The sequence below is a fragment of the Pygocentrus nattereri genome, chromosome 28 (assembly GCF_015220715.1).
Source record: "Pygocentrus nattereri isolate fPygNat1 chromosome 28, fPygNat1.pri, whole genome shotgun sequence".
NCBI lineage: Eukaryota > Metazoa > Chordata > Actinopteri > Characiformes > Serrasalmidae > Pygocentrus > Pygocentrus nattereri.
This window is the reverse complement of record NC_051238.1, coordinates 24,268,443-24,291,983: the sequence shown is the minus strand read 5'-3', so window position 1 is coordinate 24,291,983 and position 23,541 is coordinate 24,268,443. Positions and strand designations below refer to the sequence as shown.

The following is a 23,541-nucleotide window of genomic DNA, read 5'->3' as shown; positions in this document are numbered from 1 at the left end:
TAACACTGCCAGACTCAGATGAGACGTATTGACAGGGTATTGATCAACACCTCCAGCCAAACTTTTTCTTGATATCTTGACTTGGAAGTCACTGCCAGTTCACACACGTTATGCTAACAGAGTGTCAACAATATGGCCACAGGACACTTTTCCATGTTTTTGGAGATACTATATATACAATCCAACACATTTATTCAAACGACTTATTTAAACAACAAGACAAAATTGCTAGATAGCTGGTCAGAGAGCCAATAATTGAACACAATTTCATTTTATTTTCATTACTATTTCTGGTCTGAGTAGTGAAGCGCCAGCATGGCTTGTTAAAAAGGAAAGTTGACAGCAACAACAGTACATAAAAAAGCAAAGAAATGGAGAAGTGTGTGTTTCCCTCCCAGTTTCAAGTGCAAAACTGATGTGTCTAATCTGCTCTGAGCTCTTTACCTTGTACAGAAAGTTTTTTTTTATACCCTTATATATTTTCTATTCTTCTGTGTTTAATAGATGTTGAATATGTTTCTTACTGTATTGTGTTGTTGCTGCTGGATGCCTAAATTTCCTTCGGGATCAATAAAGTATCTATCTATCTATCTATCTATCTATCTATCTATCTATCTATCTATCTGAGGCGCTGGTCATAAGTAGAAACATTAGACGTCACTGCTACTGCAAAACAAAATACAGTTCTGAGGACAACAATATAAACTCAAAGCACAACGTGAAACGTGCACCCGTCTGTTTGTCCTTTCCTGACAGCCCAAGAGTCTGAAATACTCATTAAAAAAAAAAAACCTTTGAAACAACTGTCATACAATTTTTAAAATGCTCATTATATTACAGAAGTGAGTTTAAAATAAAATCAAAATCTATTTGATGTGCCTCATGTTATTTTATTAGTTGCTAAGTTGGATTAATCAGTAATAGTTAAGCATTTTAAGGTAAACTACTCTTGCCCTTAACTTCGCTAGTTTGTTTATCAGGACCTTTGCAACTTTTAGGGAATGTTTACCATGGATTCCAGAGATGGATGATAAAATTCAGAGTGGTAGGTAAAAATGTCATTAATCTGCCTCAGCAACAGACAGAGAAAAGCGTTCATTTCAGCACTGATTTACTTGGCTTAGGTGTGTTGGAAGCAACCAGAATGTGACTTGCTGGAGGTCTCAGTGGACGAGATTGGAAAACTCTGCTGTAGAGTTGGGTGAGTTTTCGACACTAGCCTCAGCTCACCCTCCTCAGAAACTCAGTGTGGAACCAACAGAACTGCATCTAATCAATACAGTAAGCCAAATCCGTATACTACTGCCAAATACTTTCAAGAGGAGCAAGTAGAAGTTTAAAAAAGTAAATAAATAAATAAATAAATAAATAAATAAGCAGAAGTAAACACGCTACTTTTGCTTCTCCAAGTCCGACGACACTGATTATGTTTAATGGGCCTCCGACACGACTCGCAGCCACTGCCACCACTCTAAATCAAATTCCGCAGCTCGGTGGAAAGCTTTGAGAGACACCCCGAGAGCAGCTCTGCGAGCTGTGAGCTGAATCCAAAGCGCCGGATCTGAGGGCCCCGTAGCCGTGTGCTGATTGAGTGAGCCTGAGCTGTGTGTGCCGCGCATCAATCCCTGCACTAACTGCAGCCTCTCTGCTGTGTCTAATGCTTTGACTTTGCCTGCCGACACCAGCCGGCAACAATGGGGCTGAAAAACAAACCTGCCTGCCACAGCACATCTCGCAGAGAAACCACAAGAGAGAGAACAAGTGCATGCGGTGTGTGTGTGTGTGTGTGTGTGTGTGTGTGTGTGTGTGTGTGTGTGTGTGTGTGTGTGTGTGTGTGCCCGCAAGAAAACACCAGCAACTGAGCTGAATAAGTATAAAATCTGGAAATGACACAAAACAGTAAAGCAGAAATAAAAAAAAATACTTTCTCAAAGAAATGGTAGACCTCAGAGAAGGTTTATGGATGTAGTGAAGGTAGACATGGAGATGGTTGGTGTGAAAGTAGAGGAGGCAGTGGATAGGGCAAGATGGAGGCAGATGATCCGCTGTGGCGACCCCTAAAGGGAGCAGCCAAAAGAAGAAGAAGAAGAAGAAGAAGAAGAAGACTTTCTCAAAGAAATGTATTAGTACTTTTTGGACCACCACAGGGCAAACAGGGCAACTGGCTCTGATGAGAGGATAATAGGGTCACCCGCCTGTATCATCCCTAATTATATCCATGAAGGAAGGAATAAATTTGATTTACTCTATCTGTTCCATCAACTCATTTGTTAAGCATGGAATCGGTAAATTTAGACAGTGTGCTTGCTAATTCCCCATAACCACATCCTGCAGTCAGCTACATGCAAGTCTCGATTATTTCACACTCAGCTTTGCTGGTGAATAAAAACACAGCTAAGGTGGCTACATTTGGAAATAATATCTCTGTATATCATGGGCGTCTAGGCTTATTGTATTGAAGTGGCCGAAATGCAATATTCGTGGTGGGCTGAGGGCCAAAAAGACAAAGCAATAGGCCATGTAAGAAAGTAGATAAGCTTCAGGTCGAGTTTGTATACACAAGATAAATAAAATAAAAAACTTTGTTCTAACTGAACAGAAGTTAACACGTTCTCTACAGGGAACACGGTTTTAGTGTACAACTTCTATTTATTTGTTTGAGTTGAAAATGTACATACAATGTGCAATGTGTCTTAACTTTCAATTATTATGTGTTTTTGCTTTGTATTCTCTGTACAGGATGTGTTAACTTCTGTTCACTTAGAAAATCAATCACATTATCAGAGGTGCCCAAACTTTTCCAAATTACTGTACATAAATTTGTGTATATGATAAATATATGTTCTCTCACCAGGTAAAGATGTGTGTCTTTCAAGGGAGGTCAAACCAAACATCATCATGGAACAACTTTGGGCAAGATCAGTATATATGGCGGTTTTTAATTATAGTATCAACTCAAATATAATATGCTGACACATCCGAGAGACCTAGGAAATACTGCAACCTCAAGACAGCAAATCTGTAGAAGTTTGCAAACATCAGCTCATATGAAAGAGTAGACACAGGCTTCAAGGAATACTTCAGCAGTTTTCAAGCAGTTTTATCTGGTGCATCTTTAGCATACGTTTCCCTGTAGACACGTTTCCCTGTATTTACAAAGAAAAACAATTGCTTGAAAAGACACTTTCAACAGAGGTCATTAAGCATGTAGGAAATATTTATTTTAGTTTATGTAAGAAATATTTATCTGAAGGTTTCATTCATTTTTCAATCATATGTTTTTGTAAATGATATATTTTTTTAAAAATCTGTATTATTCATTTTTTCACAGATAAGCGTAGTTTTCCAGATGGAATCGTCCTGTTCCTACTGTAGTGATGTTGGCTGCTTGATTGTGTATGAATATCAGTGAAAGTGCCTTTTTTACTAAGCTATTCCAGAGTTTGAAAGCTGAGTGAAGTTTAAAAAAATATTTTGTGCAACATTCTCTCATCTGTCTTGACCTTTACTGTTGAATTGAAGTGGTTATAGGTTATGTTTAGTCATGTTGGCATTTCAAACGCTTCACAGAGCTCAGCAACTGCCAACTAACGTCTTATAAGTAAGCTTGTAAATATACAGTATCTCACAAATGTGAGTACACCCCTCACATTTCTGCAAATATTTTATTATATCCTTTATCTTTTCATGGGAGGACACTATAGAAATGAAACTTGGATATAACTTAAAGTGGTCAGTGTGCAGCTTGTACAGCAGTGCAGATTTACTGTCCTCTGAAAAGCTGGCAACACAAATGAGTCCCCCTCACAGTGAATCCAAAATGTGCCCAGTGTGTCAATATTTTGCGTGCCCACCATTATTTTCTAGCACTGCCTGAACCCTCCTGGGCATGGAATTCACCAGAGCTGCACAGGTTGCTACTGGAATCCTCTTACACTCCTCCATGATGACATCACGGAGCTGGTGGATGTTAGACACCTTGCACTCCTCCACCTTCCACTTGAAGATGCCCCACAGGTGCTCAATTGGGTTTGGGTCTGGAGACATACTTGGCCAGTCCATCACTTTTACCTTCAGCAAGGCACCTCAAGTCATCTTGAGGTGTGTTTGGGGACATTATCAAGCTGGAAATCTGCCATGCATGGCAGTTTCCGAAGGGAGGGGATCATGCTCTGCTTCAGAACGTCACAGTCGATGTTGGAATTCACGTTTCCTCAACGAACCACAGCTCCCCAGTGCAGGCAGCACTCATGCAGCTCCACACCATGCTTGACTGTAGGCAAGAGACAGTTGTCTTGGTACTCCTCACCAGGACGCCACCACACATCTTGAACACCATCTGAGCCAAACTAATTTATCTTGGTCTCATCAGACCACAGGACATGGTTCCAGTAATCTATATTCCTGGACTGCTTGCCTTCAGCAAACTGTTTACGGTGATTTCTTGTGCGTCAGCATCAGAAGAGGCTTCCTTCTGGGCGGCGTAAGGTCTGAGCACTCACAGGCTGGCCTCCCACTTCTTTAACCTCTGCAGCGATGCTGGCAGCACTCGTGCATCTATTTTTTGAAGCCAACGTCTGGATATGACGCTGAGCATGTGGACTCAACTTCTTTGGTCAGCGCTGGTGAGGCCTGTTCTGAGTGGAACCTGTTCTGGAAACCCGCTGTATGACCTTGGCCACCGTGCTATAGCTCAGTTTTAAGGTGTTAGCAGTCTTCTTATAGCCTAGTACCCCAAACACAAAATTTAACAGCCTTGCTCCCCATTCACACCTAGAACCTAACAAGTCACATGACACCAGGGAGGGACAACGACAAAATTGGGCACAATTTGGACTGTGAATTGTACTCACTTGTGATGCCAGCTATTTAGACATTAACGACTGTGTTTTGAGTTATTTTCAGAGGACAGTAAATCTGTACTACTATACAAGCTGTACACAGATTTTTATGTCTAAGTTTAATTTCTATAGTGTTGTCCCATGAAAAGATATAATAAAATATTTGCAGAAATGTGAGGGGTGTACTCAGTTTTGTGAGATACTGTATAATGTTACATGTGAAATATTGGTGATATATTGCATCACATAAAAATATTTCCCCCCCCAAAAAAAATGTAACTTTGAAGTATGGAAATATCTGGACAACTACTGAGCTACAAGGGACTACAAGGGACGAAAGTTGTTTAGGTATTATTTTTTGGTCAAAGCTCAAAAGCCAGACGAGTGATCAATCACAAAGCAGGGCAGATGCTGTTACCAACAGAATATAGGAGCTATGCTTTACTCACTAATATATCTGAGTAGAAGTAAAAATATTATCCTTTGACAATACTTTGTAAATACAATTCCATCAACACTGTACTTGAGTACATGTAAATGAACAAATATAACTAGTTAGCCATACCATCAATCTCCTTGGTGAATCGATGGTACAGTAAGAAAGCAGCAGAGGTTAAGTTGAAAAACACTGTAATAATTCCTTTAACAGATCCTTTTCATTGTGTTGTATGTTGGTTTATATAAGGTGAAAACCAGGGAAATGAGCCTGAGCTCATTAGAATTCGTATGGTATCAAGTTTTACTGAGATCTTATTATCATTGCAGAAACACATACACCCAAACTATCCCTGCCACATTAGCTTTCACCAGTTCATTGTTAAATTATTTCAGAAGAAAGCTCATTATCTTTCAAATAGCCATGCAGAAATCATATTAACAATGCAAACTATGGGCATTTTGCTACCAGTCTGGCATGGCTGCATGGTGGAGAACGCAACCCGGCCATCTGGCCAACACACACACACACACACACACACACACACACACACACACATATATATATATATATATATATATATATATATATATATATATATATATATATATATATATGCCCTGCGATGGACTGGCGACCCATCCAGGGTGTATCCTGCCTTCCGCCCGAAGACTGCTGGGATAGGCTCCAGCACCCCCCCGCGACCCTGACGGAGAAGCGGCTTAGAAAATGGATGGATGGATGGGATGGATGTATATATATATATATATATATATATATATATATATATATATATATATATATATAATATGACTTAAATCAGCCCCGCGACCCTGACGGAGAAGCGGCTTAGAAAATGGATGGATGGATGGATGGACTTAAATCAGCAGTAGTACTTGCATTTATAACCAGGCTTGATCCAAATCCAAGAAGGCCATATATATTTGGATCAAGCCTGGCCATGTTATGAATGCAAGTACTGTTGCTGGTTTAAGTCATTTTTACCAACTACAGTTAAAAAAGTGACAGTCACAAATTAAACAATATCTTAAGTTTACATATTTTTATACATTTCATACATTTTTCATAGAACAATAGATGGGTTAATACATAAAAACAGATGAGCAAGGAAAGTCTGATGACAAAAACAAAGCAAAGGCCAATGCAGTGCAGTGTTAAATTTGCAGACTTATTGCCTTTCAGGCAAAAACACTTTATAAAAAATTTACTTTTATTTTTATATTCTGGATGCCCTTGTGCACTTAGTTGACTTTATTGGGGTAAACACTGGCTTGCGATGGGATTTTGCAGACTTAGTAGTTAAGTCCCATGAATCTTGATAAGGAGCTTCCACTCTGGCACCTTCATTTCTCCTCTCCCCATGTTTTGACCCATCTTCCCCTGTGGATTCTGGCCTGGCCTGGATCAGCAGGCCGCAGCACATCTCAAACAGCTCTTCAGATGAATTCTAATCACCTCCCACCCAAGAAACATGCATTTGCACATATTTCCCCTGAGGAATTTGCCGTATCAGCATGATTATATAGAAAGAGATTGGCTGGTGGGAAAATGTACCCTATCAAATCAGCCACATCCCAGGTCACCAGTTACAGCACATAAAGTAATAGAACAGGTTTATAAATCAGTGGACTGGCAGATGCTGGCCAGGGCTAGAGTAGGACAACCCGTGGACCATGAAGAGTGAGTGCTGGGAGTCTTCTGCCAGCACAACTAACGCTGAAAACAGCGGACACTGGGGAAAGAAATCAATTTAGCAATTCACAATCCGTTGTCCTAAAAGCTATTTCACAAAAGGCAAGTAAATGTAGGGGTACATTGTTCCCTTGGAAAGGAACCATGACTAGATCTCTACTAATGCTTGAGAAATCTATCTTCTGAGTCAGTGGTCAAGCTCTCAACAGGCTTAAGGAAGGGAGATGGGGAGGGCATCTCCCAGGCTTCATTATAGCAGAGTGAAGTGGTGCTTGGCCCCCTGACATTGCCAAAAGCGGATCCGTTTCTCTTTAGGGACGGCCACTTATTTATCCCAGCCTTATCCTGCTGCAGTCGAGCATAGCCTCCACAGGGACCTACAGGGAAGATGGAGTTCCTCCTTATACACAGCTGTGCCCTCTCTTTCTCTCTCTTTTCACCACTAACACACCCTCTTACAAACACGGCCACGTCTCTAACGCTCTGTCTCTGTACTTTCTTTCTTTTTCCCCTTTCTCGCCTTTACTCACATATGAACAGGCACTACATTTCGAGTGTTTTTCCATCCAGAAACACACACATAGGCCTGTGTCAATTAGAATCCTCTTATTCTGGTAACTGTTTGGAAAACAACCATGGGACATAAAAGAGGACCCATCGTGCAAGCTTTGTGGGGAAAGGGGCACCATGGCACACATCTTGTCCGGGTGTAAAACAGCACTCACCCAAGGAAGGTACAGGTGGCGCCATGATAAGGTGCTCATGACACTCGCTAACACCTTAGAGCAGGAGAGGAAGAAGAAACGCCAACCACTTCAGAAATTAACATCAATCCAGTTTGTAAGGGAGGGGGAAGAGCCACCAACCACAGCAACCAAAAACCAGTCTGCTACAATTGACCCAATCATGGGAAATGAAGGTCGACCTGGGAGGAAGGCTGCAGTTCCCACAGATTGTCCAGACAACCTTGAGGCCGGATGTGGGGATTACAGTCCCATGGGAAGAGGGCTGTGAACAGGCCTTTGAAAGGAAGAGCGCCAAATACCAAGACAGAAGCATGACTGTAAGGGGAAAGGATGGCAGGCTTGGCTGTTCCCAGTTGAGGTTGGCTGTAGAGGATTTCCAGCCCAGTCAGTCTGGAGAACGCTCACAGCCATTGGAATGACAGGGAAGGAGAGTAAGGCAGCAGCTCGCAGGATGGGGGAGGCAGCAGAAAGAGCCTCTTGCTGGTTATGGAGCAGGAGAGAGGAGTTAAGCTGGAAGGTGATGGGCAGTTACTTGGCCACCACTGCCAACCCACCACCGGGAGGGTGTCGTGGTTGAGGGTCGAAACACCCGATGATCTGTGGGTACCGCCTGATGACATCAACTCCTCTTGGCCAAGGCTACATTCACTTAAGGTGAATGAAGGAGAAGCATCTTCAGATGTATTGAATTTAAAAATCTTCCACAGCTTTCATCAGAACTGTCATAAACAAGTACATATAATGCCATGTGCTAACCAAACCACACTGATGTTACAGTATCCCTTTTAGCTGGGAGGATAAGCCAGCAAAGTTTCTGACATGTTCAAATAAAAATGATGCAGCAGACCCTTGATCACCCCTTGTCCAGTCTGTGACTCAGTCAGCTGCACCAGATGTCATCTCCTTGTCCGCTCAACCAGCCATGGACCAGCTGGTACAGACAGCACAAATGGCTTTAATAATTTCCCAATTCCAGCAGTGTCTTACTGTCAGAGGCACGAGAATAGGAGATGCATGTATAAATCAAATGACTGGAGAAATTCAATGAAGCTGAAGTTGGCATCTTGAATTTCCTGTTCCACCTTAAATGGTGCTACAGTTATTTTCAAGCACCTGTAAAGGTGCCAGAATGTAACTTCTGCTCAATTTAAGTTAGAATAGAACATTTTAACAAAAAGGTGCCAAATAAAAAGTCAGTAGAGTAGAGAGTAAAGTAGAAATTCAGATGCAGAATGCAATACTGACCTAGGCTTATCTATATATCGTTTTCTATTTTGAACAATAAAATATTTCAGATTTACTTTAGTTGTTAAAAATGGCTCTTCTTAAAAATCAACATCCCAGAATGATCAGTCACTGTTAAACTTACCCGGCCATACTACCAACTACTAGCTTAACATTTAATACAAAGATTAAGTTTCAATTCACACACTATTTCTATGTATACTCCTTTATCCACTTCAAAAATACAAGAAGAAAAAGTGTTGCTGTTTTTACTACTATTACTATCTCTGTATAATATCTGCTGATGCGTTCCAGAACTGATCGTCATCTTTGATGATGAGTCCAGAGGTTTCAGCAGATGTACATGCAGAGATACAAGTACTACCACGAATGCAAAACATTACCAACATTTTCACTTCCGGTACTTTTATGACAGTCCCTAACACTGAAGTGGACCCAGCAGCAAAGACAGTGAGAGCATGTGAGCTGAGGCTTAATCTTCGTCAAATAAAAGATCAGTAAAAGTTGCAGCTGTATACTTTCATCTTTAATTTGACAACGAACATGCGAGAGCTGAGAGATAGCATCGTTTTGTCTGATGTCTGAAGCGAGCCGCTGTAGTCTGAGGATGTCCTAATATGCATACTGTAGCACAGGTATGATATCTGCCTGCCTCAATGGCAGACAGTGCCCTCTGAATTCAACTGCAACACTCAACAGCTGGGTTTCCACATCAATCTTATCCACATTAATGTGACATCACATTACCCAACATATTCATGAGTAGGAATCCTAGCATCTTGTTTCATTTTGATTTACAGTACTGTGCAAAAGTCTAAGTCTGCACCTAAGTACATTGTTTAAAACTAGTTTTCTTGGCAATAACTGCATACCTGCCTGTGAAAAAATACCATATGTAATCGAATCACATGCACATAAAATAAATACAGAAAAAAATAACAATCATTTCTTATTTTAGAAAAAGCAGTTGATAATTTGGGAGCTAGTTTGATTTCAGATATCTCCTGGACACCCCCAGCCATCACAAAGAGGTGGTTGGTTAGTGTAGTGGGTAACACCTCTGCCTTCTGCTCTGTAGACTGGGGTTCAATCCCCCACCAGGGTAAACACCCTACACTACACCAATAAGAGTCCTTGGGCAAGACTCCTAACACTGCCTTGGCCTACCTGTGTAAAATGATCAAACTGTAAGTCGCTCTGGATAAGAGCGTCAGCCAAATGATGTAAATGTATGAATACATACAGTCTATTCATTCTAAGGTGCCAAAAATGTTTGCACAGTATGGCAGATAAATAAAAAAAATGAACTATGTTTTTTAAACTGGCTGTAAATGAGAACAGCCACCAGACACAGGCCCATACACAAAAATCATTGTTTCATTCTGTTTTTCTCTCGTGTTCCCACAACATGCATAAAATAAAATAATACAAAATCCCCAACTTTTGCAGATCCAATAATCATAATACAAATAATTCCAGTTTAGTTTAATTACAGTTTCTCCAGAGATGATTAGAGGGTGTTGACACAGGGGTCATTCAAAGTGCTTTATTCATAATGTGTGTGATTACGGGGAGCCAGAATGGGTAACAGCAAGTCAACAGCACACTCATTCCAAGCAGGTGGCTGCCTCTTACCATAGTCCTGGTCGTAGAAAATAATGAACTTCTGCCAGGTGTACTCCATCACCACATGGAAAATGACATCGTTCAGGTAGACAGGCGGACGAACAAACAGTGTGTAGTCATCAGGCTGGCCAGGGGTGGTGGGGGGACAACTAGAGCGAGGGGTGCCTGCCGGTGCCCGCTGGATAAACAGATGGGGAATGTGCATAGCGTCTGCCAGAGACTGTAAAGAGCCCGCAGACATACAGCCAATGGAGCTAACCAAAGCCAGGATACCTCTGTTCATCAGCTCACAGGCTGCAGAGAAAAAGAGAAAGAGAAATGTTAGTTTAACCATATATGGCTTCTATAATCACCAGGACCAAGTGCACACATTCACACTTAAAGACAACAGTTCTTAAACAGTTCTTGGCTTAGATGTATGGTTCTAGGTGAAAAACATACACTATGTAAACAATTTTAAATACAAATACCCATTGCCACAAGTGTATGAAATCAAGCAAGCACGTAGCCATGCCGTCTGCCGTTACAAACATTTGTGAAAGAATGGGTTGTTCTAAAGAGCTCAGTCAATTTGAGCGTGGTACTCTAAAAGGATGCCACCGCTGTAACAAGTCAGATCGTAAAATCTTTTCCCGCCTAGATATTCCACGGTCAACTGTGAGTCATATTATTAAAAAGTGGATGCACTTAGGAACCACAGCAACTCAGTCACAAACTGGCAGGCCATGTAAAGTTACAGAGTGGGTCACCGAGTGCTGAGCCACCAATGCTCTGCTGACTCAATAACTGCAGAGTTACAAACATTAACATCTTTAACAAAAAAACTGTGTGCCAGGAGCTCCACAGCATGGCTTTCCAAGGCCGAGGAGCTGCATGTAAGCTTTACGACACCAAGCACGCTGCCAAGCACCGGATGAAGTGGTGTAATGCGCCGCCACTGGACTCAGGAGCCCTGGAAACGTATTCTACGGAGTGACGAATGATGCTTCTCTATCTGGCAGTCTGATGGACGCAGCTGAGTTTGTCAAATGCCAGGAGAACATAACCTGCCTGACTGTATTGTGCCAAGTGTAAAGTTTGGTGGAGGGGGGATAATGCTATAGGGTTGTTTTTCAGGGGTTGGCCTAGGTCCTTTAGTTCCTGCATATCAAGACATTTTGACAATTGTATGCTTCCAACTTTGAGAACAGTTTGGGCTGTTAAGCTGTTACAGCTGCAAAGCTGACCTATTCCTTTAAATCTGCCGTCAGAGGAGTTGTTCTAGTTCTACACATTAAAAATGGATTAAAGAACCATAAACAAAAAGGTTCTTTGGTGAAACAAAGGTTGTTCTTCTATGCAACTTTCATTTAAAGGAGTGTTCCTCAGAAATATTGGTATGGAGCAGACATCAGCAGAAAATGGTTCTGGTCATCCAGACAACGCAATGCTAGTCAATGCAGGCGTCTGTTAGCTGACGTAACAGATCTGGCGGTTGGCGCTTTCCTCCCAGCGCTGAGCTCAGCTGCAGAGACTGTGTGGCCAGCAGTTCGAAAAGAAGTGGTAGCTGGATTCACAGGTCTCAGAGGAAGTCTGGGTTAGCCTACACCCTCCTAGCATTGAGTGGAATTGGAGACGAGAAAATTGGGTAAAAATCTTTAAAAAAAAAAAAAAAAGAAAAAGCATCAGCCCAGCATTGGCTTTGGCATCAAGGTTTCAATATCAGTGCCAGAAAAGAAAAAGTTCCATCTATAATGATCATATAATGTGAATATATTGCTGCTGTCATAAGAAAACACTGTATATCCAAAGTGGAAGCTTTATAAGAGAAGGACAAATGTTCTTAACATCTGTTAACTTCCAACTTCCTTTCAACTAAACATCATGAAATGGATAATGTACCACGTAAATGTGGTTCAAAATGAATTACAAAATGTTTTCTAGTGACAGCAATGATGTATTGACAAAAGGAAGGAAATAAACAGAAAGACCCCAGCAAACCAGCTCTGACAAAGACTTAATAAAGCAGAAATGGCCTTAGAAACACTAAAAGAACAGCTTCCTACAGCAAAGCAAATCTTCTTTGTTGGCTCGTGTAGCTCAACCTTGAGCAAAATCCCAAACTAGAAGCTAAGGAGCGAGTAATCAATGTGGCTTTTCTGTGCTCTTAATTACTACTGCGGAATAAAGTTCAAATATCATTATTTCTACTCCACTTAGAGACACATTTGCAATCCTGCGCTATTAGAAGGCAGTCTGCTGCTGCTACTGCTGCACTGAATATACCTGCATGATACTGGGTCTCCATGAGGAAAAAGCAAAGGTCAGTAGGATTGGACAGCACTACATGCAGCAAGGTGCTTTACACTAAAAGCCACTAAGCACTTTGCATAAACATATCAATTATTCAAATGCATAGCTTGCAAAAACAGTCCAGCAATCCATCATTAGAGGGCACTAATGCCGCTACTGAGCCATTTACATGCTCTCCTTTCTTCACACCTTCATTATAATCCACAGCAGTGACACTGATACATGTGCATGGAGTCGTGTACAGTAGGTGGTTTTACACTGCTGTCCTTAACGCCTACAAGTTGTAGTTCCAGCTGGCGGCAACAAAAACATGGTGTAATTCGGTATTATTTAATAATAATTTAAAAATTAATCATTCTCACTCGTAGCTCATTGAAACAAGCAATGAAATTTCGCTGACAGTGCAGATTCGAAACTATGAATCGATACCAATTTGGCGTTCGTAAGTGGCAGAGAAGATATTATATCATGTATTGAATTTGATGAAAAGTTATTGTGAGTGCACAGTCCTGACATTTTCCTTTACATCCCATAGAGAAAAGAAATACCTGGGCAGTTTTTTGCATGTAAGATTAATTTTTAATGCATTGTATATTTGAGAAACCTATTTGATATAGACATTTTACATGCGTTTCTCAACAAACAAAAAGAAAGAAGTCAGCAGTGCAGATTTGAACATGTTGATAAAGTATGTAAACAAATGTAAATGTAACTCATTATGTAATTACTTAATTAATTACAATTGAGAGTAACAGAAAGCCTGTAATTAGGATACAAACTGTATTCCATTCTTTACAGGTTTTTTACAGAGAATAAAAACTGTATTCAGATTGTAGATTTTGTTTCTCTTTTTTCTTTTTTTTATTAGTTTATCGGTCATCACAGCTTGATGGGAAGAGGAGAGAACACAAACACATGCTGTGGCAACCAATAAACTCCCCCAAAAACCTCACAACAAACACCTTTTATCAATGTTAGCTTTATTGATGGAGCCGAGTTAAGCTAAATTTCTTTTTTTTATGTGGTAAACTTCACCTTTCTTTCACGGTTTCTTTATTCGGAGTGAGGTACATCCGTATGTGTGTTAAAACCGTGTTAAACGTTAGACAAGTCGAGTTGGGACGAACAGCTTTTCACATCCCAAAGAAAATGAACCAAGTCGAGAACACAAAGTCTGACACAGCACTACGGAAATTCATCGTTCCCATTAGTGCAGTCTGAAAGGTAGTTACTCTGCAGTACCAATTAGGAATGTAAAGCGGAAAGGCCACAAGAATTCAATATTTTACATTTTTATTCCAAACTACACATGCTTTACTTGTAAACACCACCAAAAAACAGACATCCATATAGCACACAACACACATTCTGCACAATTAGTTTTTATTTGCTGCATTAAACATACTGGGAAAGATGAAAACAAAGTGTAGTATGTACTGAGGTGTATAATATATTGTATAATATATAGTTGTAGAAAATTAAAACCCTCTAGAAGACGTGTTAAAATGATTGTAACTTGAAAAATTAACAAATCGAGATTTGACCAGCATGTCCAAACTTTCACATAAGACTGCATAGTAATCCTCTGGATTAGGTTATTTTAACAAGTGAACTGGACTGGAATCCATTGTTAAAGTAACCTTCCAATCCCTGGGAATATTGGAGCAAAAGATTTTCTAGTTTTAAACATAAGAAATGAATGGTCTTAATTATAATTTGCTCCAAAAGCCCATCTGAAAACAAAGCCTTAACATCCTCCCAGTCCAATAGCTGTGTACCCCTTGATGCTCCATGCTCAACTCCAAAGCCATGTCAACCCCTCTTTTCCCCACCCTCCAACCTTCTTGAGCTCCAGGACACACAGTAGCGCTGATGCTAGACATAAACATTCATCTCACTCGGCTCGCTTCATTCCTTGTTGCCGGACCTGCAGCAGGTGAAACATGGAGTGTGTCGGGCCGAGCCGAGGCGCAAAGTAATTTGCCAACTGCGGCAGAAAAAGCAGGAGCATCAGGCGCAGGATGCAGGAAGGTGAAGGAGCGTGGCCCTATGCTGCTGAAAAAGCAAAAAAACTAAGAGAAAGGGCCATAATAAACACCAGCTCTAGCCCTAAAGTGACGGCTGCAGGCCACAAGCTTACTGTGGCTTTTTAAAGTCACCACCAAGTTCAAGCTGATGCCAGAATACTAAGAGACTGCGGCAAATTGCCAGATTAAGACAGTGCTGTGTACGCTTAAACATGACCCTGCATGGTCAATACACATGGCATTCAAAGACCTTAGAGGCTTTGGTGATCACAAGCAACATCAGCATTTGGTCATAAAACCAAAAAAGCAGAAGCAGAAGAAAAGGGTATAGCAAATATTTCGCCTCGATATGTCATCATATAAAATCTATTTGAACAGCAATGTCACAGATGTCTTGGTTTTCCATGAAGAAACAGTTCAGACAAAAATGCTAATGTTGCTAATGTAACAGTGATGTAATGTAACAGAGGGGCTATCAGATTAAACTATGCAAATGACCAGGGATGAACCATGAGTATTAGATCTAGGCCTTCAGTTTAGGCCATTACTGCCCTAAAAACAAGACCAAAAAAAGAAAAAACAAACAAAATAAACACCTCTGTGATACTACTCATTTCTGCTAGCACTCCTATCATCATTCTAGATTAAACAGACATTTTAAGCTTTTAAAAGACATGCCTTACATTTTTTCCTGAAGCTTGCAATACACATGAACATATATTTTACCTTACATGATGCAATTTTACAGTCTTCACAGTGTTTCAGTAAAGATCCCTGGCAAAGTCCTGCCTGAAACCTGTTTAAGATACCACTTTTATTCACAGTCAGTGATGTATCTAGGACTTCCAAAATGCCTAGAGAGATGTTCTTCTCACAATATGTGCACCTATCATTGAGAATCAAAAAGTGATTGGTTGATTACACTGTCACTTCTGAATTATGTTAGTTAAGGCCTTCTGTCCACCTCCTGAAGCCCTACCCAATGGGAAGGCTGCATGGGCTGTTACTAACTAAATACTACAGGTGAAAAAAATCTAAAATCATTTTCCAGAGGATGTTATCGACCCTTTTTGTCTCCAATCAAAATCCTTTTGCTCTAATCATCAGCATGACACGCTCAACTTAAGTAAAATAGCCTTGCTTTTTTTTTTTTTTTTTTTTTAAGTCCCACCAATCACCACATTTCTGAAAGTAAAAATGTGCAAAACTAGAATTCTTTTGCTTGTCTAAAACAAACTCTCTCTGTCAGCTCTGAAAAACCTGAGACATAATGAGACAAATCTCAGCTGATCCCTCAAAAAAGAGTGCAATTACCATGACAACCTCGAAGCATATGCGGTAATTCATTAAACTAAATGCCATAATTATTCCCCCTCTAATGTAAACTCAGCAGATTAACTGTCAATCAGTCCCACAATAATAATGAGTCAAAGCCTTTTCAGTTGATCCTATGAAGTGTTCACTTGCCATGACTACCTCCAAGCATGTGCTTTAATTGACTAATTGCACAACTTTTTAAGCTGAATAAGCCTACCTCCAGTTAACAAGATTTGCTTTAACGAGAAAGAAGAACGTTCGCAATGCTACATTAGCCCTGTGTCATGGATTGGACTGGCTGAAAACTGATAGGCTGGCTAATCCTTCCTTATTAAGGCACTATTGTGCATTAGTGCCCTGATCCTCCTGTGAACGGCATCTGCGAGACTCCATACTGGCCTCATCAATTGATCTTGCTAACTGTGTTAGCATAGGGCACCATGGAATGTTCATTACAAAACGGGATTACCATAATTAAACCGCTGATTTGATTTCACTTGATTAGTTTACATATTAAATAATTAATGCGGTCTTATTAAGTCTTGCATCTGACGTTCAAATGTAACAGCAGCTGAAGTGAAACAAGTAGGCATGGTGATCGACATTAAATATTCAGTGCAGAAATCAACCACTGGCTATGAGGATGAGTCACAGCAGGTTCATCCGGTGGTCAGCCTGTTAAAGCCTATTTCATGAGAAAAAGTACACGGAATGAGAAAAGTTTGTTCACACACGGTCCGAATACCGTTAGATGTGCTATATATGCTGATTTGTTACAAAGGCACACAATTTTCCCACTCATGCTCTTGAAATTCGTGCTAATTCAGTGGAGTAGATTGGTACCACGCAGTAATATGAGAATAATACGGATGATTTTATTGGTACTGACAGTAATAACATCAATAATACTGATCTGCACTGATGGGATGGTTACTTTACATTTACATTTACGGCATTTGGCTGACGCTCTTATCCAGAGCGACTTACAATTTGATTGTTTTACACAGGTAGGCCAAGGTGGTGTTGGGAGTCTTGCCCAAGGACTCTTATTGGTATAGTGTAGGGCGGTTACCCAGGTGGGGATTGAACCCCAGTCTACAGTGTAGTAGGCAAAGGTGTTAACCACCACACTAACCAACCACACCTTAAAACTGTTCTATAGCACAGATTACTATTTGCTTGTAATATAATCCGAAGGATTACCACAGTAATGTACTCCGATTACTTTGTTCCTCTTGAAAAACGAAAATCATAATAAAAACAATAATAAGTGATTTAACACAAGGCAAACAGGAAAACCGCACTGGTTCATGAACCAAAATGACAGATTATAGGTGACGATGATCAATCAGGTAGACCCCTTTTGAGAACTCGCATTTACAGGAATTATAAATAGAGTTTTTTCTAGACTGACTGGGCTTCTAGGCTGCTGATTGGCCTGTATTGGCTCATAAAGCTTCATATTGGCCTGTCCTGCTTAGACTTAGGAAAAAAAAAAAGGCTTTTTATATCAAATCCAGTGAACGTGTTTAGTTTGATGTGCCATCTTCTACATTTATTCTACAATGTAACACATCAAAAAATAAATGAATTGAGACCAAGGACTCATATATTGTACTGGCTCATAACACTTCATATTGGTGTGTCACGCTGAGACTTATATGAAATAAATAAAGATAAAAACATTTTATATCAAATCCAGTCAATATGTTTAGTTTGATGTGCCATCATCCGTATTTATTCTGGAATATAATACTTCAAAAAATACATTTATTAAGACCAAAGACTCCTACGTTGTCATACTGTTTGGAAATCTCTGCCATTATTCCAGCTCCTTATTAAATCTTGCTTTAAAGAATACAGTGACTGTTGACCAGCTGTTTTTGAAAGCAGTTGTTGAGAAAAGTTTGAGATACATTGTCGTCTTAATGAAAGCAGAAATCAGCTGTCTGTTAGACCCCTTGAAGTTTGTGTATAGGCATAAACAAAGCACAGATGATGCTATCACAAGCTTGTGCATCTTATTGCCAAACATCTGGAGGATTCTAGATCATGTGCAAGCCTATTTGCTAATTTTAGTCCTGCTTTTAAGACAATATGGTCTCGTTTGTTGATCAGGACATCTAGAGTTATTAGTGCTGTTTCGTTTTGCTTTGCCATTTCAATGTAATTACATAACTGACTACAATGTTAGTTATGAAGTTACATACTGAAGTACTTTTTTGTCCAGCTTATATGATATATTTATAAATTCGAAGGTGCACTTCTCACTTTGTTTTGTTCGTTTGGCGTTAAATAATCAAGTTCAAGTTCAAAGTGTTTGTCATTTGCACAGAGGAAACAAGTTTCCTTATATACAATGAAAAGTTTACTTTGCTCCTCGCTAAGAATGCCAAATATAACATTAAAAATACAAAAGAGTATATATACAAGCATATATATTAATCAAGAAATAACGCACTAAATATAGGCTACTAATAGAGGTTTTAAATTTACAACAGGTTAGGTTACAGTGTATAAATTACAGTGGTATGGATGGATGGTGCTGTGCCTTGCCAGGAACATGATTATCTGCCGCAGAAATGAGTGGTAGATTAAGATTAAGATTAAGTGACCCTTATTAGTCCCACAACGGGGAAATTTCACCTCCGCATTTAACCCATCCGTGAAGTGAAACACCACATACACTCTAGTGAGCACACACACACTAGGGGGCAGTGAGCACACTTGCCTGGAGCAGTGGGCAGCCCAATCCGCAGCGCCCGGGGGGCAGTTGGGGGTTAGGTGTCTTGCTCAAGGACACCTCAGTCATGTGCTGTCGGCTCTGGGGATCGAACCGGCGACCTTCCGGTCACAAGGCTGGATCCCTAACCTCCAGCCCACGACTGCCCCAAGTGGTAAAGTGCAATAGTGCAATTGTAAACATGTGCTACAGTAAAGTGGCAGTAGGTGCAGGTTATTCCTAAGGAAAGAGTTCTTTACCAGTGGGATACACATCACACGTCTGCACCTAAGTCTGGCAGACCGAAGTGTGAGTAGTTATTTCTGATTCAGAACTGATTGCGGTGGGGAAGAAGGAGTTCTTTAGTCTGGAGGTCTTGCACATCATGTGACAACTACGTGGCAAAGACAACAAAAAAAAGCCTGGAAGCATAATGACTTTTTATCTTTTATCTTCTACATATGAAAACATGCAGCATTGAAGGTTTTGGTACCACTCCTTTCTCACTAAACATAACAATGTCAATGGATTTTTTTTTTAGAATCTAGAATCATGAGCACTGCTGCACTGGTGCACAGATTTAGTCTCTGGGGCTGTTTTCACTGAACTCTAATGAATGCAGCAGAACAAACTAAACAAACTGTGGGCTGATATGTTATGATATGTTGGGTTTAATCCACAAGAACAGCAGTGCGCTACTGCAAAATAAAGAAATCTGTACAACAGTGTGATGAGAACCGTTGTGTTTTGAGTGTAAAAAAGAGATGGCTTCTGATCCCTGGGGAAGGAGCAATCACAGGCCAGTAGTTAATCATAATGAAACCATAGCCCAAGTCTCTTCATAGGAGTTCCCCAGCGTCTGCACTGACATGGAAGACTCATGTTGAGTCTTTTCTTTAGATTATAGCACAGACCGCATTTATTACCGAGGCTCTGGCTGTGGAGCACAGGTTCATGATACTGTTCTATCATACTGTCCTGGTGAGTATATAGATACAGTATCACAGTCTGGTTGGGTAACCTTCCTTTTTTGCTAAAAGCCAAATTAGTTCTCTTGTGCGGACAGAATAGAAGATTATCAGAGTTTAGAAACCCCCCAGCCCTTCAGTCCATTTATGAGCTAGTCTGTTTTAAGTAGATAAAAATGTTTCTGATCCAGCTCATATTCTGCAATCAGAACTGGAGAGAAGATTTAGGAAATCCAGGTGTGGGCTAAATGGGTTCAAGCATTTCTTTATGCCTACATCAATCACACACACACACACACACACACACACACACACACACACACACACACATATATATATATATATATATATATATATATATATATATATATATATATATATACACACACATACACACACTCTGACTTCACAGTTTAAAATTTTAATACACTCTTACCTCAATTTTAAACTCAAATTGCACTCAAATTCTTACATCTTTGGCTACTACCTCAGTGCTGAGATACGATCTGGTCATGTGCAGATCCAGTAAATCCCTGCATTTGTGGGAGAAATCATGACCATGTTAGGCCAGCTTTTCTCTGGGGTTTGCGGTGTTAAGTGTTGTCCCGTGTCTCAGCAGCACATAGCTGATGCAGCCGCAGCGGCAGTCATAGCTGAGTGCCGGTGTAGTGACTGCGGAGTGCTTCTGCAGAAAGGCCCCATTTACTCTTGACAGGCGAACACGACAGAAAGCTCAATATCATGCTCTACTGCCACCACGGTGCTCAAGCATTCTTTCTCAGTGTACTCCCTCCCTCACACACCTGCACTACCTATGTTAGTGTGCACCGCTTTCTTCCAATAAACATCTCCTGCTGTTTAGCAGCACCTACAAGCCTTTAATTACTATGCCACAAGCTCTAGACCTCTTGACCTGAAAACCTGCAAGCTACTGGCACTTTTATTCTCTTTTCAAAAGTATCTTCACAAACATTTAATTAATGCTGCATTTAAACAGGGTATAAAAGCCTGTGCTTAATAGGTGCTGTGTGTCTTTTGCAATTATAATGAAATATTTTGCTGGGGGTTAATCAAGTATTCAAGTAAGGCATGTGATAACTCTCGCTAGGACAAAGCAATCTGAATGAAACAATGTGCAATGTGCTCCTCAGTCTATGGAGCTTCAAACAAGGTGGATTGCCACTGCGTCAGAGCGATGAGGTAGGTGCCGGACAGCTGTTGCGATTTTTAACCTCTGTTTGCAACTTCCGGCTGCGTACCCCGTACCTTTTCACTCAGTCGACTGGGATCTCGTCAGGATGGTGGTATCCAGTATACAGTGAGCAAGGAGCATGGCAGAAATTGAGTTGTTCTTCAGCAACAGGGTAATTTCAAAGGGGCTTTGGCCACCACAGTCGCCGGATTTGACACCACCAGACTCCGTCCTTTGGGGTATGCTCAAACGAAAAGTCTACAGGAACAAGCCTCGCACTGTGGACTATTTGAAGGAAAACATCGAACATGAAATTGCTGCTATTCCCCACGATATGCTTGCCGATACATTCAGGAACATGGAGTGCTGTGTGAAACGTGTCTGGCAGAAAACAGAGATCACTTCCAGCATTGCACGTAATGCTATGGACTACATATACAAGGTATTTTTTCTTCGGGTTGCTTCATCCTAACGGGTGTTACAGCAGAATATTCGAGTGAATCTCCCTGTAAGTTTAGAATAACAACATGAAATACTGGAATATCATATCAAAATAATATCAGTGGACATCAAACCATTTAGACATTTCAGTCAAAGCTGTCTGATAGAAGCCTAGTAGATATAGCTGTATGCTACTGTACGCAGTTTAATTTTCTATGATGCAACATCATCCCAACTCAATTTTTAACATCTAACCTACAAAGCTCCAACAAGATTATAAAGAAAAAAAATGGAAAAAATATTACAACTAAATATTTAGCATAGTGTTCATTCAAGCCATGAAGTCAAGTTCAGGCCCCGATTTCAAATCACCAGCTGTTATCGGCTGATGGCTCAGGTGATTGCCTGCTATGCATAAGATTGGCTAAATTTGTCAGGGTGCTTCTTTAAGCTGCTTTAGCCTGCATATTCTTGCTGCTCCTCTGCAAGCCACCTTGGGATCCACTGCTGGCCGGTGGTTTGCCTGGTACAGTTGTTTTGGGGGGGGTTTCTGCTGCTGTCTCTGCCTTGGGCTTTCCATGTGTGCACGTGGAAGGGCTTGGAGGTCCCAGAACCTGTCTCAGCAGGGTAGCTGCGCCTCAACCAAACTAAAGAAAGTAAGGTTTTTTTTGTGAAATTGTTATTTTTTGCAATGTAAGATGAAGTTTCTGCCTGCCTGTTTACACCGCTTCCTCTGTAGGCCTGTTTGCAACCTCCTGCTGCCCGGTATGGTTGTTTTCAGGGGTTTTCTGCCATAAGAGCAGGGAGGTTCCAAAACAGAGCCATACAGCCAAATATGAACAAAATATTTACTTCAACAAAGCAGTCAAAGTAAAGTACACTGAGCAGAGCATTAGTTCAGGTAGGCCACAAATCTCAAATCACCAGCTGCTATCAGCTAATCTCAATCATCAGCACCTGACCTCAATCAGCTGATGGCTCAAAATTCCTCAGGGTGCTTATTTAAGCTGCATAAGCCTGCCCATTCTCACCGCTCCTCTGCTAGACACTTTGCAACCCGCCTCCACTCCACCTTCCCCTTGACACTGTGTCTGACTTGTGTTTGTTGTCATTGATGCCTGCTCCACTCTGTACCCTGGGGGGTCTTTTTACTGCTTTTCATGTACGCACATGGAAGGGGAGGAAGGTTCCATAAAAGAGCCATACCACCAAATGGAAAAAAAAATACTGATGAAGTGCTCCTGACTGAACTGCATTCATCAGGCAAGTTCATAGAAATGAACACAGACAAAAATTTGCATGAGTCAAGATGTGCGGTTTGTATTGCTAGTGATCACTTTTCTTTTGCAATGTATCTGGAAACTGATTACTGTTTTATTTTTGTAACTTTAACAGAATACAGTTATCTTTTTTTATTCCTTTACAAATCATTTTTTCATTGCAATGGGAAGTTTTTTTGCAGTGCCTTCCTGACACCTTACAGTTACTTCACCAAAGTGAGGTGTGAGCACTTGCTGCAGACAACAGATTAGCTTTGGAAGAATAAGCACTTCTCTTATCCTTTGTCATTTAAGGCTGATGCAAAATGTGGTGTCTCCTGTTCAGTGTGCCCTGCTCCATTAATAACATGATTTCTCAATAATGTTGTGACATTTTGACGATGCACAAGGAACATGATCTAACAAAGCCATATTTATTTAGTTTGTTTCACATCATTTTGGTGCGATTTATTGTGACCAAGATGAAACCGTACATGCCGTAACTCCCCTGCGAGTTTCTCAGGCCAAACTCCCAAGTGGATCATGCACAAGATGTTTGAATGGGTTAATAAACACCTTCTGCCCCATACGCACACTAGCAGAGTAAAATACTCAGGTGTTATCAACACAATATGCTGATAAAACTAGATAAATGGCAATTAGTCTGCCATCAGATTCAATGCACAAACTCACAAACACACATGCACGCAAACCTC

General features: G+C 40.6%; 1 protein-coding gene across 3 annotated transcripts in view; it reads right to left on the bottom strand.

Moving 5' to 3' along the window:
- The window catches only part of grid2 (glutamate receptor, ionotropic, delta 2), a 652,613-nt gene that overhangs the window by 283,554 nt on the left and 345,518 nt on the right, over positions 1-23,541 (bottom strand). For all 3 annotated transcript variants that reach the window (XR_001858518.2, XM_017712845.2, XM_017712844.2), the window contains exon 3: positions 10,617-10,901. Coding sequence is in view for 2 of the 3 variants with exons in the window: in XM_017712845.2 (XP_017568334.1) it covers positions 10,617-10,901 (285 nt within the window). In the remaining variant the exon portion in view is untranslated. The remainder of the gene's footprint in view (positions 1-10,616; positions 10,902-23,541) is intronic.